This window comes from Ictalurus furcatus, chromosome 8 (assembly GCF_023375685.1).
Source record: "Ictalurus furcatus strain D&B chromosome 8, Billie_1.0, whole genome shotgun sequence".
Lineage (NCBI taxonomy): Eukaryota > Metazoa > Chordata > Actinopteri > Siluriformes > Ictaluridae > Ictalurus > Ictalurus furcatus.
The window spans coordinates 18820412-18847801 of record NC_071262.1 but is presented as its reverse complement, the minus strand read 5'-3'; the positions used below and the strand labels follow the sequence as shown (position 1 = coordinate 18847801).

At 40.1% G+C, this 27390-nt stretch overlaps 3 protein-coding genes across 6 annotated transcripts in view; 1 reads left to right on the top strand and 2 right to left on the bottom strand.

The window, feature by feature from the left end:
* The window catches only part of usb1 (U6 snRNA biogenesis 1), a 6231-nt gene extending 2649 nt beyond the window's left edge, over positions 1-3582 (bottom strand). For 2 of the 3 annotated variants that reach the window (XR_008386582.1, XM_053631282.1), the window contains exons 1-6: positions 3192-3582; positions 2924-3114; positions 2055-2238; positions 1909-1962; positions 565-670; positions 400-483 (exon numbers count right to left, since the gene is read on the bottom strand). Coding sequence is in view for 2 of the 3 variants with exons in the window: in XM_053631282.1 (XP_053487257.1) it covers positions 400-483; positions 565-670; positions 1909-1962; positions 2055-2238; positions 2924-3114; positions 3192-3334 (762 nt within the window). In the remaining variant the exon portion in view is untranslated. Of the gene's footprint in view, positions 1-399; positions 484-564; positions 671-1908; positions 1963-2054; positions 2239-2923; positions 3115-3186 lie in introns of all 3 variants that reach the window. The other variant, XM_053631283.1, reaches the window with a different exon arrangement.
* A 283-nt stretch (positions 3583-3865) lies between these two features.
* On the top strand, positions 3866-15834 carry znf319b (zinc finger protein 319b). Its single transcript, XM_053631275.1, has 2 exons — positions 3866-4339; positions 11227-15834. Exon 2 carries the CDS (start codon positions 11540-11542, stop codon positions 13352-13354), a length of 1815 nt encoding a protein of 604 aa, XP_053487250.1. The 5' UTR covers positions 3866-4339; positions 11227-11539; the 3' UTR covers positions 13355-15834.
* Positions 15835-17036: 1202 nt separating this feature from the next.
* Positions 17037-26410, bottom strand: ccdc113 (coiled-coil domain containing 113). Of its 2 annotated transcripts, XM_053631278.1 has the most exons (9): positions 26288-26379; positions 25745-25948; positions 25324-25438; positions 24978-25139; positions 22979-23134; positions 20725-20961; positions 19250-19357; positions 18544-18699; positions 17037-17996 (listed from the first exon to the last, which is right to left on the bottom strand). In XM_053631278.1, exons 2-9 carry the CDS (start codon positions 25804-25806, stop codon positions 17928-17930), a joined length of 1065 nt encoding a protein of 354 aa, XP_053487253.1. In that variant the 5' UTR covers positions 25807-25948; positions 26288-26379; the 3' UTR covers positions 17037-17927. The 2 variants fall into 2 exon arrangements, with proteins under 2 accessions (XP_053487253.1, XP_053487251.1); XM_053631276.1 differs by lacking the exon at positions 25745-25948 and having other exon boundaries at positions 17039-17996; positions 26288-26410.
* Positions 26411-27390: the final 980 nt, after the last annotated feature.

The window sequence follows — 27390 nt, the reverse complement described above, 5'->3', positions numbered from 1 at the left end:
TTAAACGTCTTTCATCGGCATGTTTTTCCATTTTCATATGTAGGTCTAGTTTCTTACATTATGCACAATGCCACCCTCGTTGGTATTTAGTGGGATTTAGCCCTCGCTTCATATCTAAAGTGAAGAGAGCGATGCAGTGGTGCTTTAGTCCTTTAGTCTTTGCTGGAACTCTGAAAACAAGTGTGGTATTCCTGCATTGCATTCTGGAACTTTGAGTCAAATGTTTGCTTTCTCTACTACTGCGTCTTTTGAATTACAGGCTTTATTCAAATTTAAAGTTACTCATTCCTATATTTCACATTTCAGTTTCTCATAATATCATGTTAAAGAATTAGATGTTCAGTAAAGCTCTCTGTTTAAATGTCTCCATCACTAATGAATCTATACTCAGCACTGTACCTGCAACTCTGATAAACACGCATGCTGCAGTTTCTCAGTCACGTCACCAACACACCAGGCCAGAGTCAAGTGAAACGAAGGATCCTAGAAGACAAATAATCAGTGAGCAACAGAAAGCAGTGGTTAAGTAACATCTGACTCAGTTTTGTTATGAAATCTGCAGACCTCATAGAAAGTGCTTAGGTTGAACTCTTCCATGACTTCGTCCACACTTTTCACAACCTCGAGAAGCTGCGTGTGACCTGTAGAGATTTCCATACCGAGAAAAGTCCTGCAGGGGATGAGATGTCGCAATGACTGAAACATTTTGTAATCAGCGTCTGAAATCTGACTCACCAGTTACGAGTATAAACGTGTTACAAAGTTTACGTAGCCGAAAAGAAAAGTGCAAGATACACACCCACATGTTTACAGTGATATCACTGGCGAACTGGATCGGATTTCAAACAGATACTTACATAAAAGATTTTGAGTAAGACAAACCTCTATTAAATGGTTAGCTACATTACCCAGTCTGTACAGGATTTCGTGGAGTTTTTTTGTGATTGTGGAAGCCATAAATGCTTGATTTTGCTGTAGCTTTTTTCTCTCCAAAATTTGTCATACAACTTGTGGAGTTTTTGTGCTTTACTTGTTTTTTTAGCAGAAAAATACTTGAATTGGCAAAATTGCAACTAAACCAAATTGTTTTGCTTTTTAGAGACTTTTTAGCTGTACTCAAGTTCGACGCATGTGAATCGAAGAGGGCTTTAGCTGAATGCGTGTTGTGATGACGTCACATGATGTGTCTTAGCCCAAATCTGTGGAAAATCGAAGGCAATTAAAAAAATAATAATAATAATAATAATCGCAAGCTCCTCCGAATATTGCAGTGTTTACTTGATTTTGCATTAATCCTTGCAATTGCGAAATCACAAAATCCTGGAGGGACTGATTACTTTTGTAGCTCCCCCCCCCACCCCCGAACTAAACTATAAACTTGAATCAAGTTTTGGCCCAATCCAGAAAAAGTTTCTTCCTTAAAAAAAAAATAAAAAATAACCTACCACTGTGCCCCTGGCTCTGAGAGTTCCTCAACCTTGGCTACTTCACTCTAGTTCACACCGTTAATATTTTTGTTTGTACCTGTCCATGATATTTTATAACAAAGTTACTTGGTTCCTGAAATATAAACAAACCAGCCAAATTTAAACCCCTGTGACCCTGTACATGGTCTTTGTTTGGCCCACAACTTCATATCTGACCAATCGCTCGTGCACATGCAAGTAAAAATCATCCATGAATTTTTTAGCTACATCTCAAACAATCCCAGTCTCTATACACACCTCTAGTCTTCAACCAGATGTAAAAATGTTTTCTTAAAGTGCACCTGCGATTCATATCTGTATAGAACGCATTATCTGTTCATTCCAAATAATGTATTCGTATTCAGTTACATTCCTAAAACACATGCAAATATTATAATACAGCTTCAAAAAAAATGCAATCAAGCTAGAATTGAGAACATACCTTGTTTTTTCTTGATTGGAGTACACCTTCAGTTTATCTGCCAAACATACAAACCTGCAAAAATCAAAATCAATGCTCACAGTTAATATATTTCATGAAGCAATCATCAGGTCAAAGGGGATATTTCAGAGAAAACAGATACGAACCCCCTGCATGTTGCCAGTGCAGAACGCAGCGACTGAACAAATGGCTGAATCCAGTGGTGTCGCAGGACCACCGTCTGAGAGAGGCTGATGTGAAACTCTTCTGCCCGGGTCAAGGTGACGCCACGAGCTGCTGCACAAACCCGCAGCTCATCCAGCAACTCCAGGAACACGTCTTCAGGATCATCTGAAATAGAAACTGCACATTCAGGGCTTTGAGTGAAAACACTTTATGTCAGTGGTTCCGAATCCTGGCCTCAGTGACTCTCATACAGTCCATGATCCCATTTTTCTGAGAGGCTTCAGAAAATATGACATCATTTCTCGTGAAGGAACTCACTGAGTGTCGATGCTCCCTGGTTTTTGTAGTGCACTGTGGAATTTTTTTAAGGGAGTGAACGTTCCAGTGCACAGGAAGGATTTTGTGATTGAGACAGCCCTTAAAATGGCCGACTCCCTGATCAGTGCCCTGACTACTGAACTAAGGAGCTGTCTGAGACACACCCCATGTGCCACTTTGTGCACAGGAGCATTGTCATGCTGGAACAATTGTGTGCTTCTAATTTTTGTGCCGACAGTTTGGGAAAGGCCCACATATCGGTGTGATAGTCAGGTCTCCTTATACGTTTGGCCATATGGTGTACGTATATTTATGTTTTCCCTACTCTCGTCATACCTGGTTCCAATATAAGCAGCTAATTAACAGCCCTTCCTAAGTTGAAATCAGTGTGTTAGAGTAGGGAATTTGTAGGACAGGAACCTTTAGCTTACTCCAATGTGTTAGAACCAGACTGAGAGGGACACACAACTTTAGGTTTAGGTCACACAACTTTACATCAGATCTCATCATCCCTGCCTGCATTGAGTCTTACATGGTAGATAGACATAAGTAGCCCAGTTGCCTCTCTCGTGTTGGAAAGACCTGAGTCGTCCTCCATGTTGAGATCTGTCATCTATGTGCTGCTCTTCTGAGTCTCTGAACATCTCCATCACGGAGGCAGGCAGAGGAAGTCGAGCCACAGAGTCCTGACATGAACCTTCATTCTTCTCTGAAGCTGAAACCCTTAATAAAAGCATAGTGTTTAGTTTCACTCTGTGAAAAAGGTTATTTATGACTTCTTATGCTCTGACGCACCAAACCTGGTTTCCTGTGTCACATTTCCTTGCATTTTCCTCCCACCTGGACTCACATCTTTGTCACTATTATTTCGTCTTCGGCGCTTTCTGTTAGTAGAAACGACTTCATTTTCATCTTCCGAGCTGCTGCTGTAATTAACTAGCATGTTAAAACACAAATATACACTTTTTAAAAATAACAACAAATTACACGCGTAAATATAGCTTCAGTGACAGACGCCTTAATAAAATAAAAAATGAAGGAGAAATATCCCTAATGACTAGCCATAAAACATATAGTAGTCGACATATGATTTAAAAAAAACACAATTTTATCCCCTATAGAGCGCTTATATAGGAAGTACAGGAGATAAGATCCAGAAAAGCCAGGTGTCGCGCCATCACAGTGTCCCACCTGCAACAATATTGGCTGAAATAGTTCCGGATTTGTACTACAAGAAATATTCAATAAAGTAGAGGGTTTTTTTGTGTGTGTGGAAACAGCGTATGATTAACCAGTCTTGTCTGTTATAATTATCTCATTATAAAATGTTTGAGTAGAAAAACATTTTAGCCGCGAACCGTTTCAAGCCAAAGCTATCTAGCCACATTTCTATGCACATAACAAATAACCAATACGTGCACATGTACAGATAAATATATATATTTTGCGTTGTTGTTGTTTTTTTGCTTTTTTAAGTAGGTAAACTTTTCTCTTTTTTTAGATTTGTGTGTTTGCTAATAATCGTGTGCTTTATTTTAAATAAAATCTAACCAGGTTTCCGGTATGTTCTCGGTATGATGCCAATTATTATTCAGGTTCCTGTTGGGGGGTTTGCTGGTCAAACGGAGTCTTGTGCTGCTGCTATGAAATCGAAATTAACTTGAAAACGCGTGTATAGACGACTTTTTTATATGAGGAGTTTATTTCTTTAGACACGGTGTAAGCACAGGATACAATTTCTAATTGTTTATTGAGAGATTGTTCCGAGTTTCGCCGTGCTTTTTACACGCGGATTGCGTTAGCGGCCTACGGCTTCCACCGACCAGGAAAATCCGCGGATCAGGTTTTGGCCTTCGGTCGGCTCGAGACCAGAGCTTATTTTAACATCTTTTAAAGGAAGAGAATTAACCAGATTCTAATGCCAACTTGTGTCAAGAGAAACAGAAAGGTATGTAAAACTCCAATAAAGTGTTTAAACATTCCCTTTAGTGGAATAGCTTGCTGTATCCTGAAGGCTGTGCTAATATAGTTAGCATGCTTGTATTCCGGTATCAATGAGCAGGTTTTCCATTTTGCAAACAACACGTGAGAGCGTAAGATGTTTTATTTATTTATTTACTTACTTATTTTAACGTAACATTTGGTGGCCATTTTTTTTTACTTTTCTTCATGCATTTTACAAATCTCTGGTGCAGAAAATAACCCGAACTGAATAGCTTCTAATGCTAACGTAGGTAAACAAGTGGCGTAAACGTTTTAATTGATTAAATGGGTAAGTAAAGAGAGTGCAGTTTCTTATTTTGCAAGTTGAAAGTGTGCGCTTTCTCTCAGTATTTCCAGTCCACAGACTTTATTATTTTTAATGTCGTATTGTAGGCAGAGAGGTTTAATTTCCAGGCAGAACAATGGGAGTTTCTGCGCAGCAGCATCTTCTTCCTACTGACCGGCTCCTGGGTTCCCCAACTTTCCTCTTCATTCTCTCAGGGTTTAAACACTGACTCACTTCCATCTCTGAGCATGATAAATGATGAGGTTTATTTATAGAGCACCCTTTCATACCCCAAAGTCTTTCACTGCAAAAGAACATTAAAAAAAATTAAACAATGATCAAATACCAATTAGACAGAGAGTTAAAATAGTCAGAGTTTACATGTAAACAAAATTAATATTAATCAAATATTGGGACAAGATCCATATGAAATGAACAGCCGTTTCTATTAAAATTTAGAATTAAACAAGGTATTAAGGTTCTACACGTTTGGTACCTGAAATCTGTCTCCTTCCTGGAACATACAACAAGCCAGCACTTGATCCTCAAAAGTGGATCTGAGTCTGTCAGGCGTTCAGAGCTGGATGAAGTTACCAGTCAGTTACGTTGTTCGGGGCGTTATGGTTTGAGATGTCCACTGTGTGATATCCAAGTCTAGAAATATCACAGTTTCACAGTATTGGGCAACTATTTAAAAACACACAAGCAAAAATACTATGAAATATTTGTACAAAAGAGTCTGTGTGTTGTTGGGGGGGGGATTACATACACATATACGTACATACATATAATCTCTCTTTCTCTCAAAAGATCAAATCCCTGAATTGTTCTTTCTTAGCTTGGCCTCATTTATCACCCCTGATACACAGATTTATTCGTAAGTCATTCGTAGTGTTGTGGATAAAAATGACATGAAATAAACACGAGGGAGACCTAGTATGAGTAATATGTCATTTTATTGAAAATTCACAGGACTGGTTGGATTCACACTTTAAGATCTTTAAGAGTAACACACTATGGTTTATTAGTCACAGAGAAATATAAGAGCTGAGGAGGGCAGGCTGAGAAACACACACACTCTCGTACAGTCAAGGATGGGCGTGCAGACATAACACACACAAAGGCCCCAATGCACACACATAACATTATGAGATAACAACATGAGACTAAGGTCTCTCTAAAATTGTTTTCTCTCTCTCCCACTTTCAATCCTAATGGTAGTCAGAAAGTCCTCTTTCAAAACATCATGGTAAATTTGATAAGCCTTTTTTTAAACATCATGGTAATGTAGATGAGCTCTTTTTAACCCTATTGGTATTGAAATCATAGTCTTTCTAAAATATATTGGTTATCTACTGTGTAAATACAGTATAAATACTGGAGCTTGAGCTCCAGGTGTCAGATCACTTCTGAGAATTCTCATTGGTGTGGATCTCGTGAGGAAATAAAATCTGGACCCTTGCTCCTTCTCACTCGCGGCTGGTGTCTTTTTTTTTTTCTTTTTTTTTCTATCTCCAACTGGGTTTACAGATGTGAGTATTTGCTTCTATGTTGAATTTTAAGTGTCTTTGGGTAATAGGCTAAATTTGGGCCAGCAGTAGCCAGTAGCTCTTGCACAAGAAGTGACATTCATGAAAATCCTGTAATTAAACGTTTTGTTCATTTTGTCAAAAGTAAATTTATGCATGAGAAACTAATACTACATTAGTTAATAACTAGTGCTGCACGATTATGCCCAAAATGATCACAATTATTTTGATCAATATTGAGATCACGATTATTCCTTGATTTTAGGGACAAGATTTTTTTTATTGCACTTTCACATTTAAATAAACAGACCGCTGCTTTCACCTCCATGTTTTGCTACATTCCTGCTAATGTACAAATGTTTGCATTAAATTAGACTTAAAGTCTACTAGCACTAAAGTCTAATTAACTAAAAGTCTAAGCACTTAAAGTGCGTCATCTCATAGATGCAAAATATAAATAAAATTGTACCAAAAATATAGGAAAAGTAAAAAATAAAAATGCCATCAACCAAATGAAAATATGAAATCAATGCAACAATATACAACCAAATGAAAACAATCCAGGCCTATGCAGAAAAGGTAATAACAGTGTTTACAGGAGGAGAGGCGCAGCCGAATCACCCAATAGAGCAGTGCGAATACAGAAGTTAGACGTCATTCCTGCGGCACTTTATGGTGACTGGCTGCAAGTTTAGGAAGCGTTTGATTTGATATGCAACTGAGTTTTCGATGAGCGGAGGACGAACTTTATATCACAGTCGATCATGTTCGTGTAATCGTGAGCAGTCAAAATCGTCATCGACATCAGCATTCAATTAATTGTGCAGCCCTGCTAGTAACTAATGTAATCCTCAGTTGATTTGAAAGCATATAACTCAATGAGTTACTGCACTTTTATATACAGTTCGCACTGTCAAGTTTAGAGTAAGTCTTTTTAGTTACACGTAGATTTAATGAAACGTTTGCAAAACCCAGTCCTTTATGTAATAATGGCATTAACTAATGAAATATTTTTTAAAAGAAAGCAAAGATAAATCTATAAATTAAGAAAAAGAAGAGCAGACATTCAGTTAAGAATGTTGAATAAATGGCGGACAGGCTCAGGTGGTGTGTAAAGGTGTCCGTTCCATTTGCAGCAGCATTTGCTTTTAAAGTGACCGATCTGGTACGTGTCAGGCCCTGTTTTCACTATAGCGTTGTAAAATGAAAACGATCCTCGTTTACACTGGCGTTCCGCTGTGTTTCAGAAACTATCTCTGTCCACACTACACGGCCGAATACGCATGTCACATGACCAGTCACGCACACTGTGCATGCGCATACAAGTGTAAACAGGAAGTTGGTTGCTAGTCACCGGCAGGCACAACAAACCCGTGGGCTTACGCCACTTCAAATGAGATTTGTTGGCGATTGCTCTATTCATAGCTCGCCTCTTGCACTTGTAGGTAGCTGCAGTATTATAAAATACAGAATTTAACTGCACAATGGCTGCTAAGAATGACAACAACGCCAGCAAAGCTTGCGGTTCAGGCTCCGTGTTCTGTATACGATCAAGGTGTTGGTCATATGGTAGGGGCTTGACGAATCAGGGAAGGATACGCAGTGATCCAGAAGACCCAATCAGACGGCGAATGTGGGCGAAGCCACGCCGCCTTTTTCAAAATTCTTCATTTTGGTCCGTTTACACTGAAACGCGAGCCCGGAGTTCTCAAACTAAAACGGGGTCTTTGGCATTTCCAAAAGTCTCTGTTTTCGAGGGTTGAAAACGCTGGGGTAGTGTAGGCAACTGGCGTAACCGTAGCAAAAGTTATGCATTTTAAAATGAAAACACACCAGTGTAAACAGGGCCTCAGTCTGCAATGTGCAGTATATCCCTGGTGTGTTGGACACCATTGGCTTTCTGGGAGTATATGCCGTTCTGATGTGCTAGCGTGATATCGTGGAAGGCGTGAGGGATTTCTGGCTGAGAATCACAGACATATCACTTTGAATAAAAAAAACCAAAACAGTTCAACTCTGTGTGAAATGCCTGGTGTCCATGATCACCTGGGTGCAGTAGACATGTCGTCATCGCCCGTTTTCAAGCCATTTTCTTTTCATGTCAGTTAAATCTAATTCCAGTAAGTCGGCTCCAGATTTTGTCCTTCCAGGTTCTGTTATACTTATAAATTTTTATTGACACAGACACGAGTCTAAATCGGTCCCTACGGGATTCCGTGGAGTGTTTTTGTGATTGTTGCAGCCGAAAATGCTTGATTTTGCGGCGACTTTTTTCTAATTTTGCGATGCAATTTGTGGAGATTTTTGTCCTTTTTAATTTTTTTAGTTGAAAACTGCTTGAATTGGTGGAATTGCAAGTGCACGAAATTGTTTTTCACAGTCTTGCGCTGTGATGTTTGTTGGTAGACGAGACCTTTTAGCTGTACTCGTGTTCAACGCAAGTGAACTGAAGAGGACTTTGGGTGAATGCGTGTCGTGATGTCACATGAAGCGCCTTGGCCCAAATCTGCAGTGATTTTTAAAAACTGCGAGCTCCTCCGAATATTGCGGAGTTTGCTTGATTTTGCGTTTGTTTCTGCCGTCGCCAAATCCTGGAGGGACTGCTGAATAACTTTCAGTGCTACCACTGAGTGTCTATTTTTGACTTTTGCTCATCATTTCAGCAGTGTGAGCAGAGCTTTGTCATTTATGGAGTTTTGCGGGTGTCGCCAACAGCCGATTTGCTTTGTCGTGCAGGTGCCTGGTAATTCACAGGTGATTGTCATTCTTCAACATGCACGTGGGTGTGAAGAAATTCAGGTTCACTCACAGCTGTACTAAAAGATTGATAAATGAGGCCCAGTGTCCATATATATTATGTTATTGTTATAAGCTGACTGTAAGGAAAGGTGGCACACTCAGCCAAAAAAAATCAAACACCGCTGCTTAGTCAAAAAATAGTTTCATTTAGTTTTGGTCAGCAGTGCCATGTTCATCTGTGTATTTGATAACCGTCGTGTATGAACATGCTCGGAGAAGCAACGGAGGTAGCAGAGGTACGTGTTTACAGCAGGTGTGGATGTTGGAGGAATGGGAAGAAGTTTATTTTGCACATATTCGATGTGCACTGTAGGAAGTGGCGTGTCTCCTCTTCTTGTCTTATTTCCTTTTTTCTTTCTTAGCTTACTTATTTATTGTTTGTTGGAAGCAAATGGCTGTTAATAAACACCACACACTTCCCTCTTTTTTTCCCAGAGAGTCAGATTTATTTCAGTAGGATATGTTTAATGAAGCTGAAAGAACGAACAGCATTTTTCTTCGTCTACTTACTGTAAATCATAATGCAGTGTGCGCACAAGCGCACACACACACACACATATCCCAGAGTAGACCAAAGAGTAGGCTTTCTGAAGTGCAGATCATATGACCACACTAATTAAGGAACACGACTGAATATATATATATATATATATATATATATATATATATATATATATATATATATATATATATATATATATATATATATATATAAATAAATATATATTTATAAATATTATTAAAGAATAGGTAATATAGTTACGGAAATACAGTTGAATCAGTATTTTGAAAAGGTGACTGTTTTATATTCTACATAGAGCTGGGCGATATGACAAAAATATATCACGGTAATTGAGGGCATTTCTATGGTATATTATTTAGCTAACAAACTGTTTGCCTAACTGTAGTAAAATAACCCAAAAAAAATATAAACCGAGTTTGATTATACTTTAATACCTACAGATGAATATTAAGTTTTTTTAAAAAATTCCATAAAATCAGCGCCATCCATTCTGTACCATTTAATATGTAATTATTAATTATCACCATACCAACGATATCCCAGAAAAGTGTATTGTGTAATCATTTATAACAATGGCGATGTTGTATCGATATATATCGCCCAGCCCTAATTTACACACAGTGACTCAGTGTAACACCTCCATCATCAAATACTGTATAATATCCTGGTGATTCTCACCACCCCAGGCAGTTAGGCGGGGTGAAACTAGCGGTCAAATATAAAGCCGTGTCAGTGCAACTCGGGGGAAGTTGGGCCGGCTGTAGTTCAAACAGCGCAATCAAGTCACAGCACTAGACAGTGGGATAGAGCGTAACAAATACTCTGCAAACCTGCAGTTTTTTAGAATTACTGCAGATTTTCCACAGATTTGGGCCAAGATGCATCATGTGATGTCATCACAACATACATTCAGGCAAATCCCTCTTTGATTTATGTGCTTCGAACACGAGTACAGCAAAAAGGTCTTATTTATCAACAAACATCACTGCAAAAGACCTTGTAAAACAGTACGTGCAAGTGCGATTTCACCTATTCAAGCAGTTTTCCCGGGGGAAAAAAGCACAAAAAAACTCAGCAAATTGCATCGCAAATTTTAAAGAGGAAAAAAGCAGCAAAATCAAGCATTTTTAGCCACAACGATCACAAACTCTGCAAAATCGTGTACAGACTGTGTATTACAATTTGACACTGCACCAATATACTATAATATATAGCATCTGAGCCAAAATGTTATACAAAAGTGGGTATGCCATCAAGACCCAGGCTACAAATGGAGCAAAAAACCTCCTTACATTGATATAAAGTAGTGAAAGATGTCAGATTTTGTCTCCTAACATAAAAGTTGTCAAGAGTTGTGTCCTCCTTTCCTTTCATGTTAATATTTTAGCATTGCCGTTACATTCGCAGGTCCTCCTTGACTTTAGCAGCACATAATTCATAAGTTAACTTGCTTTTGTGCAGATTGACAAGAATGACTTGACAGCAGTGTGTGTAGAATTTTATTCTAGGATATAGGACAAATATTTTTAATGGATCAGGACAAAGTAAGGACTAAGTAGTAAGGACTAAGTAATAAGGACTGTCCTTGGAAATATTAGGCGTGTTTTCCTTAACCTTGGCCAGGTAGATCAAAAGAGTTGTTTATAAATGTGTCACGTATTAAGTGTGTACTTGTCTTATCACGAATGATCCATTAACCAGCTTCCTCTTTGCAGGAGTGACCACGTAGGAAGGAATCCAGTGGAACTGGTGTGTCTCTCTTCTTTCATCTTGTTTTTCACGTTTGGAGGATGCCCACATACACAGTGTTCTGAGCACGTTTTGGAGCTGGCGAGTGCTCCTGGAGGTTCGAGGTGTAATACATCTCCCATTTCTCACCTGTGGTGGTCCGACTGAGCCGTCAAAATAAGTTCCTCATTGCCCCCCCACTTGTCGCATCGCGGCCAGTCCAGCAACCCCTTCCCCCTGGATTCACACGCCAAGCGGTCCCACTACGGCACCAAGCTGAATCCGTACACGCGGGCGCGGATGACTGAGGCGTGGCAGCAGCATGCTGTTGCCCCACCTCCTGTCGTCCACGCCATCCCGCCGGGGGCAGAGAATGCGCTCGGATGCGCCGTGTATGGCATCGTGCTGCAGCCGGACGCACTGCAGTCACAGCAGCAGCAACAGCAGCAGCAACATCACAGCCAGCAGCACAGCCAGCAGCAGCAGCACCCGGCTCAGGCGCAGCAGCCTTCACTGCAGGTCGGGAGCGAAGGAGGCCACAAATGCGGTGCGTGCGGCCATGACATCTCACATCTGGCCAATCCACACGAGCACCAGTGCATGGTAAGCCAGGACCGCTCGTTCCAGTGCACGCAGTGCCTGAAGATCTTTCACCAAGCCACGGACCTCTTGGAGCACCAGTGCGTGCAGGTGGAGCAGAAGCCGTTTGTATGTGGTGTATGCAAGATGGGCTTCTCGCTGCTCACGTCGCTGGCACAGCACCACAATGCCCACAACAGTGGAAATCCCATGAAGTGCTCAATCTGCGAGAAGACCTACCGGCCTGGATCTTCAGGAAATGCCACACCGACTTCGTCAGGCAGCACCAATCCTGCTCAGCCTTCCAGCGACGGTGCATCAGCGAGCAGCAGCGCAGCGGTCGGTGCTTCTGGACAGCCTACCTTTGAGTCCTCTGCTCCTTACAGGCCCTACAAGTGCTCTGTGTGCTCGAAGGGTTTCCGTCATCTGTCCGAGCTGACGCGGCACGAGCGTGTGCACACAGGCGAGAAGCCGTTCAAGTGCGAGACGTGCGACAAGAGCTTCAGCCAGCAGTCACACTTGCAGCACCACCAGCGCACGCACAGTTCAGAGCGACCATTCAAGTGCGCAGTGTGTGAAAAGAGCTTCAAGCACCGCTCGCACCTGGTGCGGCACATGTACGCGCACTCGGGCGAGCACCTGTTCAAGTGCAACGTGTGCGAGCTGCACTTTAAGGAGTCATCTGAGCTTCTGCACCACCAGTGTCAGCCGCAGGGCGCACGGCCGTTCCGCTGCGCCACGTGCGGCAAGGGCTTCAAGCGGCCATCCGACCTGCGCCAGCACGAGCGCACGCACTCTGAGGAGCGGCCGTATCACTGCGACGACTGCCAGATGAGCTTCAAGCAGCAGTATGCGCTCGTGCGTCACCGCCGCACGCACACGGCCTCCGGAGACCGACCGTTCAAGTGCAACCTGTGTGACAAGGGCTTCCTGCAGCCGTCGCACCTGCTTTACCACCAGCATGTGCATGGCATGGACAACCTCTTCAAGTGCGCATCGTGTGGCAAGGGGTTCAGCCAGTCGGGCGAGCTGCTACGGCACAAGTGCGGCGAGCCCTCAAGCACACCCACCAACCCGGACAAGCCGTACAAGTGTGACGTCTGCGGCAAGGCTTACAAGAAAGCGGCCACGCTGCAGCGCCACCAAACCACACATTGCAACGAGAAGCCTCTGAAGTGCTCGCTGTGTGACCGCCGCTTCCTCTCGTCGTCCGAGTTCGTGCAGCACCGCTGCGACCCGTCGCGAGAGAAGCCGCTCAAGTGCCCGGACTGCGAAAAGCGCTTCAAATACTCGTCTGAGATGAACCGCCACCGGCGCGTCCACACCGGCGAGAAGCCATACAAATGCGCCAGCTGCGATAAGAGCTTCAAACAGCGTGAGCACCTTGCCAAGCATCAAAGCGTTCACTCCAGGGACGCGCAGTTCAAGTGTGTGTGGTGCGGAGAGCGATTCGCTGATCTCGGCTTGCTCCAGGAGCACACGGTCCAACACACTGCCGAAGGAGGCGGATACCCGGTGTCGTCTCTCATTCAGTAACCCTCGGGTTGTTTTCTCTTGTTTTTAAGACAGCTCCAAATACTAAGCAAGTGGTATAATCACCTCATTACCTACATATACATAAACGCCTTCATTATTCCGTTGTATACCATTTCATCTTGGACAAAGCAATAGGTGCTGAAAATTAGAAGCATCGCTCACCTTCCAGCCTTGATTTAAAGCTTGAATTGTTACAATTCAAGGGAAAATAATGAAGGACAAAGACTTTCCAAGGTGAGGAAGAGCGAGAGAGGATAGGAGTTGTTTCATAGCTGTGAGAGATGAAGAAATGGCTCACCTTTGGAGTCTTTATGCCAGTCTATCAGTTTGGTATTCAATTCGATCAATCTTTTATCCGTCAGAGCTCTGGACTTTATATTAAAAAAACAAAAATGGGGGGGAAAAAATATAGTTAACAGTAGCTAGTGCATTTTTAGATAAACTTTGTGTGTTTTCTTTTGAGTTTCATTTGCAGCTACAGATTCCTTCCTTCCAATCAAGAATGAATTGATGGGAGACTGGTCAGTCCCTAGCCACGCTCTGACATGAAGAATACTGTATATATGTTTCAACCTGTATCGCCTGCTTCTAGACACCTCAGCTAGACATAGCTGACCAGATGTTCCGAAACAGCTGGGGGTTAGCCTATATTGTGCTATTACGATATTATGAACTATTCATGCTGTCTGTAAGTGTGTGTCGTCGTATATGTGTGCCCTTCGATGTGGCAAAAATTGTATGTACCAAAAAAAAAAAAACCAAGAAAAAAAACAAAGTACTGTATGACACCCCAGAAGGGCATGTTGTTAACCAGGTAGTCCATCACCGTCTCTGCATTTCACTGCAATATACATAAATATATACGATATAGAAATATATACATCACTCATGTATACATGCATACAGTTCATATTCCCACAAGTGTGACTGTCCTGAAGCAGCTTTGTGTTACTGTAAGTACATAGGTTAGTATGTATGCATCATGTTTTCTAGTCTTGTCTTTAGTCTTTCCTAAAAACTTTTATAGATTTTTTTTATTATGTGGAACTCTTTCTCAAATTATCCTTTTGTTTTCTTCTTTTTCTCTTGCTTTGTAGATTCTTAGGCATTTGATGATGATAATGATGGTGTCATACGAGAGTAGTTTGTGCACCCTGTTGATTTGTGACGAGGAGTCCTATTATTATTATTATTATTATTATTATTATTATTATTATTATTAATTTACCCACATTCAGAGCCAGCTTTGAGAATTGGTCTACGTCACAACCTCCCTTAGTGTCGGCCAGACTTTGAATACAATTCATGTTTTCTCTGTACAGTAGCATGTGTGAGATTTCTACAGCCTGTATAGATTTATTATATTTCCTGTTTACTTGCCTGCATTTATACTGTAAAATGACGCCCCACGTCGTCTTTTTGTTTTGGTATTTTGGAGAACGATTTTTTTTCGCCCCATGATGTAAGAAGGGAAAATATGCTTAGCGCCTATACAGGTTGATGTATTCGCAGCCCCAACCCCCCCACCCCCCCGTATATATGTTGTTTAGTTTAACTCACTTATGTTACAATGGTTAAAAAGTCATATTCTTTAGCTCCCTAGGCCTTGAGCGACTGTGGATGTGAATGCAGAATAAGCGTACACAAATCTCTACAGCACGAATTTTGAACTCCAAGGTGACTGTGGTGGTTTTGCACAAGCAAGGCTGTGTGGCGCTTTGGGTTTCCCTCCGTTTTCACGTGACTGTGATTGATGAGCAGGCCTCTGAGGGCTGTGCAGTATTATAATTAACGCGTGGCGTATGGAGGTCAGAGCTCTAGATACATTTGGCCTTAAAAGCATGAGCGATTCAGGGTGTATCCATAGCCTCCATGTTTATATTGTGGTCTTTAGGTTTTTTTATACATATATTTTACATATACATTCTTAAACATTTGTGTTTGTTTCAAGAGGTGTGTTTTTTTCCCCAGGCATTAAAAGTTTGACTCAAAGGGGACTTGGTTGGGATTTGAGAAAAAAAAAATCTATGCCTTTTTTTTTTTTTTCTTCACATTTGCATTGTATATTCTTTTTTTTTTTTTTTTTTTTTTTTTTTTTTTTTTTTAAATATTGTTTAAAATTTCTATATAAATATATATACTTGGTGGGAGGGTCAGGGCCACAGAGGAAGGGATGCTGGGTAATGAGGTTGAAGGGGACATTGTAGGTTGAGGTGAGTGATTTTGGCGTGTACTCCCCTTCCTCTGCGGTCCTGTACTCTGCCTCGTGCATGCCTGCTGTTCGTTCCTGTAATCTGTTTTAAAAATGTTTGTGCTCCACGGCACACTTTAACTCCTCTTTAGCTTTTTTCAAATTGTAGATTGTGGATGAGTTAGTAAGAAAAATTTCATGTGGAGATGGATGTGACATTCATGCTAAATATCTGTATGTAGCATTTAATATACACAGCACTAACTAATAAACTTTCTCATTAATAACGTGTGGGGTTTGGATTTTTAATGCATTTTATGTGATCCATGTTTATGGAGGTTTGCGTACATGCTGTAAGTCCATTTCAAAAAGAATAACAATGAAGCAATGATAAAAGGTTTCAGCTGATCAGTGGATTCAAGGTTATGGTAGGGCTGCACAATTAATCGAATATCGATCGTGATTACGATTTTGACTGTCCACAATTAAATGAACATGATCGACTGTGATATTAACGTTTAAAGTTCATCCTCCGCAGATAGAAAACTCCACTGCAGATCAAATCAAGCGCTTCCTACACTTACAGCCAATCACCATAGAGCAGCGCAGGGATGCTGGCACTTTGGCACTTTGTAGTGCCAAAACCCCGAAACGGGATTAGCATTTTAGCCCTCGAGCTGCCAGCTTCGCTTCGAGCTCCAGCACTTTGGGTGAGGGTAGATCATTACGTTAACATGATGCTAAATGGCACTACAGAGGTTGTCGGGGACATTAAACGTTATCATGCCAAACATGAAAAAACTTTGCAGATAAACTCAGGGCTCTAAAGTGCAACCATTTCACTCACGTTTGCGACTGAAAAGTATTTTGTGCAACTGGAGAATAAATATTTATTCGCACTGGTGCGAGTGACCTGTTTGGAGTTGTATAATACAATTGGAATAAAAACTACAACTCCAAAATGCATCTACACCGAGCAACAGTTACTTTCACCTCTTTTCATCAGCTCAGTCAAACGAACAAGTGTGTAAATACTGCAGAGAAGCCAATACAATGACAAGTAACTCTGTACATCATCTGCTTCAACTTCCCAATCTCACAACCACCATCTTTTATTGATCCCGCAAAATTACCTGAACTGGCACCTGCTTGTGTAGACACAGCGGCTTTGGGCGGAGAAAATTAATAATAATGCTAACGATACAAGGTGGGTTTAATTCAAACTTCTTTATTAAATAATTCCTCACCGATCATAATCAAGAGTAGCAACTGTTCAGTCTGTAAACATACAGTACATTGCAGCTCTCCATTCACTAACTCTAATTTACTTCATTTAAACACGGTTGCCAGATATCACTAGGAAAGTCAACTCCAGTTTCCATGTTATGTTTTGATCAAATCCCCCCCCCCCCTTAGTTATAAATAAATCATTTAATATAAAAAATAGATATTATAATAACCATAAAATATAAATAAAATGGAAAATGAAATAATGTTTAATTACTATGGGTTGCATTTAATATCAATTTGACATTAAGCTTAGTAAGCTATTTCATTAGAAAGCTATTAGCCTTTTTCCTAATATGGATCATTTTTGTGTTAGTCTACTTTTAATTAGGACTCTTGATTGTTTTTAAGATATTTTAAAAATAAATATTTTATCCTTGTGTATCAATTAACCAACAGTATCTCATTGCTATTATTTTAATTCAATTAACAGTGACCATGAGCAGAGAGCTTACATTTAACTGTTTATGACAGAACTCCTGATTAAAGTTTAAACAAAAAAAGATTGGTATCTGGATCGGTATCAGTCGTAAAAATCCTGATCGGAGTGTCAGTAATGAACACCATTAAACTAAAGCGCTTCCCATCTGATGGGTAAATGAACTCACCCAATCACATCCTATATGAGATTATTCAGATATATACACAATATACACAGAGCGGTTCGAGAACTGACTCCAGCCCAGAACCATGACAGTGGAAAATGTCTAATAGTGTAGATTCAAGCACTGAACATTGATGTTTATTGTATTTGTTTACAAGGTGGAACAGGTTAACGGTTGTTTTTTGCATACAGTCTGTAAAATTAACTGAAAATATTACATTTAGTTTATCAGAAGGTAAATTAATTTGTCATGGCTCACACTATGTTCCTAAATTCTGTCATAATTGACCAGCTCAAGTTTTCACATGCCTACTTGTGTGTTATATTGTGGCATGAGAAAACTTAATAAATGTGAAAGTGCAATAAACATATGTTGACACTAAAATCAATTAATAATCATGATAAATAATCGAGATCTCAATATTGATCAAAATAATCAGGATTATCATTTTGGCCATAATCGTGCAGTCCTAGGTTATGGTCATCATGGATTAGTGGTCACTGCTCCTACTGCAGCCTGATGATTCTTCTGGACTCTTTTTCTTAGTCTTCAATGCCATCTGTAGATTATACAAAGACAGTTGTGTATTGGAGTTAATAAGAAACAATGTAGCTCGTCATGTCACGGAGAAATGGGAAAACACAAAGTACTCCATCCTGAAGACTTGCCAGTGTCGGAAATCTACTAAAGTACAGCTTTACTTAGAGAGCTGACACTGGAGGTTCCTTCCATACCTGCTAAACAACTAAACATCCCCTCACAGAAAACTTCCTCTAGAAACAATCACATTTAGAAAGATAAACTTTATTAATATAAACTTTGCGGGTCCACTACAGTCATAACTGCTGTTATAGAAAATTAATTAACACCCTCTAACCAGTCAGAATTGAGAATTGTGGTATAAATTTTATCAAACAAAGTTTTTGACACTGATTATCCTTGATTGTCGATTAAAAGGCTTTTACAAGGGATCCTCAGTCTGAGCTTGTAAAAACCATAGACATTTATAAAAAGAAAAAAAAAGAAAAGAAAACTGGCTTGGTCCTCCAACATAAATAGCTCAGATTTTAATTTTGGACAATTTATGCCTTTTTTTCTGGGCTTACCTCAGCAACCCTCGCTTTGCGCTCCAAGGATTTGACGGTCTGCCTGAGCCGATCATTCGTGGCTTTGGCCTCGACATATTTCATGACATCAGGGACGCGGAAATTAGCCAACTGGGCTTTCAGCTTCTTGTTCAGAGCCTCAGCCTGAACTCGCTCCTGCATACATGACACACACACAGAGACGTATACCCAAGAACACAGTCAATATACTATGGAAAGAGTACCACTTACTGTTAAAAGATTTAACCATTAAATGAATAAATGTCTGAAAAGATCTTCCGCCTTCATTTCCAAAAGTGAAAGTAGGAGCAGTTGGTAATTAAGAAATATTATACAAGTCAAATCTTTACACATTACATTTTGTTTATTTAGTGGTTCAATCAATAAATGAGCGGGTGAAGCAGAACTCCAGGTTAATGCCCATAGTTTAGGAAATGGGATGTCCAACAAGCTCATATCGGTGTGATGATCAGGTGTCCACATAGTTTTAACCATATAGTGTAAGTATTTTCATTACAGATTTAATGAATGATGGAAAAAAATAAAAAAGAACACTGAGATTATTGTGCAGATTTTACAAAGTGAAAAAATAGGAACGAGGCGTGCACATACGTGGCTAATCACTTTCCCTGCTTAAAAGTTATTTCAGGGCCGTGTTTAAGTGTCAAGGTTTACTGGTGACTCGGTGAGTTGAAAGCATCCTGACCTTCTCGACCTTCTGCTGTTTCTCTCTGATCTTCGACAGCCTTTCCTCATGTGAGGCGATTTTTCTGCTCAGCGACTCCGACTCCTGCATTTCCTTCTTGAGACGCTCCTGCAACCGAGACACACCGTGATGCAGCAACACATGCCTCTCCATATTCCAAGCCTGGTGTTTTTATACAGCAGTGTTTCATGATGAATATTAGTTAGACACCGTTTTGGGGCTTGAACCATTTTAAAAATGTGTGGTAAACATACAACTCAATATCATGCTTTGTGTACGTTAAGGCTTCTGTTTATGAGTTCATCAGGAACGGGGGATATGTTGAGAATATTGCTCCTAAAGCTGTTTTCTCTGATTTTCACTTGTGCATTTGCTCCTTATATTACTCGTGTACAATCGTGTACAATATTTTAAAGCGCACCTCTTATGGTTTTGAAACGTCCCTAGTTTTGTTTTAAAGGTCGCATACAATAGCTTTACATGCATCCAAGGTCAAAAAACACTTTAATGTGCTCATAATTTAAACTGCAGTATTACCTTTTTTCCCCCAGTGTCACAAATAATTCGTTAAATGATTCGTTCTAAAGGATTCATTATAAACCCCTCCTTTCAGAGAACATACTCTGCTCTGATTGGTCAGATGTCCCAGTCAGTTGTGATTGGTCTACCGCTATCAGCGAGCAGCCAATGAAGACCAGAGGCGGGGTTTCTTTTTGTTACAAACCTACTTAGGTTAGTACAGGAAGTGAGTCTGGAATTACTAACTACTCGTTTCAGCTGTTCAGAATCGGTTCCTTCTTTTGGGAGTCGATAACTCCATTTGTCATGCGCTTTGATTTTTGAAACTTTGCAGACATTTTTACATTCATAAACAGCTCTAACACACTACAGGAAAATATTTGAAAAATCATAATCGGTGCACTTTAACATTTATTGAAGGAGTCTCCAGTAACAGCACTTTGTAACAGTGAGTAAGTCTTCAGGACGGGGGACTTTGCGCTTAACTATCTAGGATTTCTTTTGTGTCTATTTAACTTCAAAACAGAGAAAAAAAAAGAGAGTTAGTTGAGGGAATAGCTGCTGTATTGTAAGTGATAACAGGAATGAAATTGTTTCACAGATGCTCTGCAACATGAAATACATTATACATGGATAAAAATCATGACGTCATTCATTAATAAATTAAAACACTCCTGTTCCTGAAGCGCCGAATTCGAATACACTGTTCTGTTTCCCAACCCTGTCCTTCACGTTAGTCTTTTAACTGCTTCATCTCAGGAAGGGCTGATTAGCTGAATCAGGTGTGCAAGAAACAAGGAAAACACTTAAATGTGTTGGACATAGGGTTCTCCAAGACCAGAGTTGGGATCCATGTGCTGTAGCAAAATCAAACACAACTTTTTTTTTTTACCCAAATGAGGTAAATAGAGCAGGGATCCTCCAAGGAAATAGCACCCTGTGTTCTGGATCTGTACCTTGTAAATGTTCAGGCTTTGCCGACTCTTTCGAACCAGCATTCTTTGACTTAGCAGCTGCTCTTGGAACTTTTGCAGACGCCTCTGGCACTGGGTGTTCATTTGCTTCAGGTGCTCTAAGTCAACCCAGCTCGGTGTCTCTTGCATCTGTTCCTTCTGATGCACCATGCGCTGCTGCTTCAAGTTTTGCATCTGCAGAAACTTGTTCCTCCTATGCATCCTCTCTGTCAGAGTTTCCTGCAGGAGCAAGCAGTGAGAAATTTGGGCACAGGCCAGGTGAATTATATGGATGAGGAAAGTATCCTACCAACAAGAATACTTGTTAAGCTGTAATATCATTTTGAAATGAACTATATTATTATCTGTGTTTTTTTTTTCTTCTGCTAAAGTTCTGCTTTCAGATTTTTCAGACTTTAGGAGGTCGTGCCTCAGTGGTAGAATGACCCTTGCCCTGATGAAAATAAATGGGCAGTTGTCATGTTCAATATCTTACATTATATTACAGTAATTCACAATGTGTCCTGAACAACTGAATGTGGTTCCAGGCACAGAAGACTTCAAGACTGACTTCAAGGGAGTCATGAAAGTACGATTTGCCTCAAAGGTCCACTGGAAAACTAAACAAGCAAACATTGGAAACCAAACATAGATTAGCTGGGACATAAAAAATTTATAAACTGTGATTTGGAAATTTGTGCCAAACTAGTCTTTTAATCCAATATATTATTAAAACACAGATTACACAAAATATAGGGATGTTGGTGCAGATATTCTTTTGTTTTTTGTGTTTTGAATGGTGACACGTTGAGACACACGAGTGGATCTAAAGGTTCGAGGTACAAATAGCATTTCATCATCATTACCAACAGGTTGGAGAGACCGAAGAAAAGTCTGGTTCTAGATTTCAATAAACTAATGGTGCATTAAAACCGCTCAAAACGAGCTGCTAGTATGTTGGATGGCTGTATGATTTTGTCTCTTAACTGTCTATTATGGGGTTACTCTAAAAATTCACTAGATTGTAGCCTGCATCATACACATCAGCCATAACATTAAAACCACCTGCCTAATATTGTGTAGGTCCCCCTTTTGTCACCAAAACAGCTCTGATCCATCAAGGCATGGACTCAACAAGACCTCTGAATGTGTGTTGTGGTGTCTGGGACCAAGATGTTACCAGAAGATCCTTTAAGTCCTGTAAGTTGCGAGGTGGGACCTCCATGGATCAGACTTGTTTGTCCAGTACATCCCACAGATGCTCAATTGGATTGAGATCTGGGGAATTTAGGGGCCAAATCAACACCTGGAACTCTTGACATGTTCCTCAAACCATTCCTGAACCATTCTTGCAGTGTGGCAGGGAGCATTATCCTGCTGAAAGAGCCCACTGCCATTAGGGAATACTATTGCCATGAAGAGGTGTACTTGGTCTGCAACAATGTTTAGGTAGATGGTACGTGTCAAAGTAACATCCCCATGTTATGGCTGATCGGTGTATAATCATTCTTTTAATTACCACAACGCTTGGAAATGAAGATTAATCATGTTTACTGTTTGCATAAAATTATATTTTATAAATATAAACTTAAGATAAATGGAATCAAACCTACCTTCAATAAACTTTAACAATTATAGTAATAGAAGAGGTGTAGACAAATATCACAACATTTTCATATCCTCACAGGCTTCCCGACTGGAACGCAGGAGTCGTGCTGAATATTGGCAGTTTGTACAATATCAATATTATCTGTGCTGCATAGTATTGCTTATACCACATTTAAATTCTCCAATCTGATTGGTCAGAAAGCGTTCATTTCTTTAACAACAGCTCTGACCATATATAATTCAAATTGCAGGTTTATTAATGCACTTGTTCTAATACAATGTTTTTCTGTAGTCATAACTAGTACTATAGTAATAACTTATATAACTATAGTACAATGTCTTAACCACTGAGCTACCAACGACCCCTTTATAAATAAACTGATTATAAAAATTTGTTGTTCTTTAACAGCAACCGTTGAAGTTTCCTGTTAGACGATGTATATTTAACATGTATGTGTATATAACAGTCAGTACATTTTCTGCGACAGGAAAGTCTTTAGGACAGAGGATTTCGCATGAAAATAAATGAAATGAAAATAATCCACTTCAGGGTGGTAGCAGTAATTCCGCTTCGGATTATTTTCCTATAAGAAGTGCAACTTATTACTAGCACATGCCTACACAGGCCTAACACATCCTTCATGCTTACCTTTGCTTTAATTTTACGCTCGATGTACCCGATGACCTTCTGTGCCCTCTGTTCCCGAACCCAGGTTGTCTGTCGAATTTTATCAACAAACTCTTCAAAGTGATGTCTCTCCCTCTTAATTTCTGCCAGCCGCATTTCAGAGTCCTCTATAGCAGCCTGACAGGAAAAGAAGCCATTAGGGCACAGTGGTTATTACTTCTGCATTTGGGGACAAACAGTTATGTACTTACACTTCTCAAATAAATTAAATAACAGCAGGTGTGACCATTAACTAATAATTAATGAATAATTATTTCATTATTTAGAGGGAAAGGAATATACAAAACTGTGCCAAGACACAGAGGGTCTTGGAGGGAGGAGGAAGTTAGAATTAGGGATGAGTGATAGGAGATGAGAGATGACTTAAAACTATATCATTATATTTCATGGTATTTTTTTGTGGTAACGATATAAATAACGATATGAAAATAGTAACATTCAAAACTATCTTTTCGGCCACAAGTCACATCAGCATACAGTCTTGAGAGCCGTGCAAATACAAACATTGATCCAAAAAAAGTAAAATAACAACTTTACCAATTAAGTAGGCTAAAACATAGAATATGAATTTTATTTACAAATTAAAATTCCAGTGAAAATGCAAACACCGATACGTGTTCTCGTACTGCGGTTTAAACACGTCATCAACTATATTGTCAGTATCACGGGATGACCAATTCTTATGATGGGGAGGAATTGTACTGGTATATCATGCACAATATGATATGTCACAGTCCTATTTAGAATCAAGACTTAGGAAATTTGAATTTAAATGCAAAAAAATTTAAATTACTTGTTATAAATTGTAATTTTTTGCATCCTATCTAAAATAGAATTTTCGTGGTTACAATCGGAAACTGAATTTCATGCGTAAGGGTGTATGATTGAACGTTAAAAATTCAGGAAGAATTACATTTCTAAAACGCATTCAATCTCTCCCATTTTTTATATTCACTTTCAAAATAACATCCCGGTAACTTGCAGGCAAATGCAGTAGAGCACAGAACCTTGGATGTCATTTCTGAACATGAATCTAAAAATGTGATCCATCCATCCATCTTCCATACAGCTTATACTACACAGGGTCATGGGGGAGCCTGGAGACTATGCCAGTCAGCCTACGACACATGTCATTGGACTGGGGGAGGAAACCCCCGAATCACAGGAAGAACATGCAAGCTCTGCGCACACAGGACAGAGGCGGGATTCAAACCCCCCAACCCCGGAGGTACAAACATGCTAACCCCTAAACCATACACCTAGTGTACTATGATGCAAAGATGTTCCTCTAAATGGTATTGCATTGCAGTCTGTATCTTTCCTAGTCATTGATCATATATTGAGACACACATTTTGGAAGGAGGGGGTGGATTTGTGGTTAGCACTTTTGCCTCGCATCTCTGGGGTTGAGGGCTCGAATCTCGCCGCTTCCCTCTGTTTGTGGAGTTTGCATGTTCTCCTCATGCCTCAGGGGTTTCCTCTGGGTACTCCAGCTTCCTCCCCCAGTCCAAAGACATGCGTTGCAGGCTGATTGGCATTTCCAAATTCTCTGGGGGGTGTGAGTTTATGTGTTATTGTGCCCTGTGATGGGTTGGCACCCTGTCTAGGATGTACCTTGCCTTGTTCCCTGAGTTCCCTGGTATAGTCTCCAGGCTTCCCCATGACCCTGTGTAGGACAAGTGGTATGGAATATGGTTGGATGGATTGATTGATTTTGAAAGGAGAGATACGCACCTCTAATATGTCATGAAATCCCTGTTATTTACATCGCACCCTATTTATGTTGTTCTGGCTGTATATCTCTCAAAATCTCCCAATAAAGTGTTGTCTTTGATGTGTTGAATGATTTAAAGCTGTACACGTGAGGACTTATCATGGAGTTGATGTATTGAGGAGTGAATTTGTAGCTGCACCATTTGTACCAGGTCAAGTAAATACAATTCACTGATTAAATGATAACCTTATAGTACTCGGCATTTCTTGCTAAACTTATTCTGTACTGCTCCAGCTCTTTTCTGGTCTCTTCCATCTCACACATGGCAATGCAATACTTCTGTTCCTGATTCAGGAGTCTCGGTGGCTTCTGAGACGGTCTGCATCTTTCGAATCTGCCTCTCTGACCCTAATACCACAAAAACAGAATAAAATCGGTTTGGAATTATCCAAACTTGTAATTCAGCTGGAAAATAATTGTGCATTTACTTAAAACAATAGAAGCTATGTAATACGTTCAGCTTTTGTATCTTCATAGAAATAACGTTTTTATATTTAACCATTAACTTTATGAGCCATGGTAACATACTCACCGCTCCCTTCTTAGACTGGGGTAGCGCAAGCTGTGAGTCCAGGCTGAGAGAATCCAGCCGACTGAGGAAGCTCTCAAAAATCTCGTTCTCTGTCTGAAGAACTGCATTTGAGTGTCTGGTAGATCACAAGTTGCACAAACAGCAGAGATTCAAAGGCATGAATAAGACTCAGAGATGGCAGAAAATGTGGAGTTAGTGATAAAACGTTGGAAGACTCTCTGTCCTCCGGCTTCTGTCCTTTTTGAAAGAGCTTCAAGAGGAATTTGGGACATTCTTTAAGTAGAGCATCCACCATGATGGACTCACTGACTGTTACAACCGAGAGTTCTACTTAAAATGTTAAAATAAACATCTCCTTACATAAACATATTAATGGTTATTAGTTGAGGGGGCACGGTGGCTTAGTGGTTAGCACATTCACCTCGCACCTCCATGGTTGGGGGTTTGAATCCCGCCTCTGCCCTGTGTGTGTGGTGTTTGCATGTTCTCCCCATGCGTCAGGGATTTCCTCTGGGTACTCCAGTTTCCTCCCCCAGCATTTCCAAATTGTGTGAATGTGTGACCCCTGTTATGGGTTGGCACTTCATCCAGGGTTTCCTCCACTTTTTATTCTGAGATAGGCTCCCTGTGTAGCATAAGCGGTATGGAAAATGGATGTGTTATTAGTCTGTTTATTTTGAGTGTTAGATTATGAGTATAGTCTGCCATGCGAGTCCCTCTGAATTGGTGTTTACTTATGAAACGATAATGTAGCCTACTAAAAACAAGTGTATTAATAGAAAACTATAATTGCGGTTATAGAAAATTAATCAACACCTACTGATCAATCAGATACAAGAATTCAACAGCGCGAGCGGAAGTGCGCGTGGACGTCTTGAAAATCATAAGAACTTTCAGGAATATTCTAGGAACGTCTTTCTAGCCTTTAAAAAATATATTTGTTTGTTTCTTTCAAATTTCTCACCTTAACGCTTCCACCTGTTGTTTTAAAGATGCTTTTGTAACAGGTTCCTTGCTCTCAGCCATGGTTGCTACGGTAATCGCTGCGGTCGCTATGGACTGTGTAAAAACAAACAAAAAACCCCGGAAGACGCCTCGGTTGCTACCGAGGATATATGACACGTCAACGCGTCTGACATTTTGCTAGGGGAAAGATTCACTTGTAAGCCAGTGCAAGTCTATCGATAGATGCGTTTTTGTTTTGATAAAATCAGCTGTAACTCGGTTTATATTGAACCGGGTTTCAAAAAGAAAACTAACTTAATACGTTTTTTTTTGCATATCATAGTTAATGTAAATGTACACTGCGTTAATATTTTGTCTGAGGCTATTTCATTGCTAAATAAAACAGACGCATTATTTGGGCAGAAATGATTATAATGGTCATTGCCTGTCATTGCTACAATTAAATCTACTACACTACTTAGAATAAATAAATAAATAAATAAATAAATATAAACCGGAATGGAGTGGGTGTAAAAATTCTACACATCCTTGTTAATAATAATAATAATAATTTTATTTTACAGAGCCTTTCTACAAACTCAAGGTTGCTTTCCAATTAGACAGCAGACACAAATAACACAACACACACATACACACCTCAACAAAACATAACAGTGTGGTTAAGAGTCACAGAAACCTTGAGCAAAGAGATAAGTGTTGAGTTGGCTTTTAATATCTTGTACAGAGGTAAGATTACAGAGGGACTGTGGAATAGAGGTCCAAAGTGAAGGGGCTACTGCGCAGGAAGCCCTACCACTGAGTGAGCTCAGCTTGTAATGTGGAAGGAATAATATGCCAGAATCAGATGACCAGAGAGAGCATGATGGGCTGTAGGGACGGACGAGATCAGCAATGTATGTGAGGCAAGAGCAAGTGAGGCTTTGAAATTGATAAGGAGAACTTTGTAAATGGTCTTTGTATGGTTTGTATTGGATATGATATGAAACAGGTAACCAGTGTAACCTGCGCAAGATAAGAGTGATAAGTGACGATTTTGGACAGAGAGAGAGAGTGCCCTGGCTGCTGAATTCTGGTTGCATTGCGATTTATTGATTGTTTTAG

Coding starts and splice junctions, on each gene's coding strand:
- znf319b (XM_053631275.1), top strand. CDS start 11,540: ATGACTGAGGCGTGGCAGCAGCATGCTGTTGCCCCACCTCCTGTCGTC.
- ccdc113 (XM_053631276.1), bottom strand. CDS start 26,349: ATGGCTGAGAGCAAGGAACCTGTTACAAAAGCATCTTTAAAACAACAG. Junction 25,439..26,287: donor CAACAGGTGGAAGCGTTAAG/GTGAGAAATTTG, acceptor GTGATCTACCAG/ACACTCAAATGCAGTTCTTC. Junction 23,135..24,977: donor GAAATGCCGAGTACTATAAG/GTTATCATTTAA, acceptor TTTTCCTGTCAG/GCTGCTATAGAGGACTCTGA.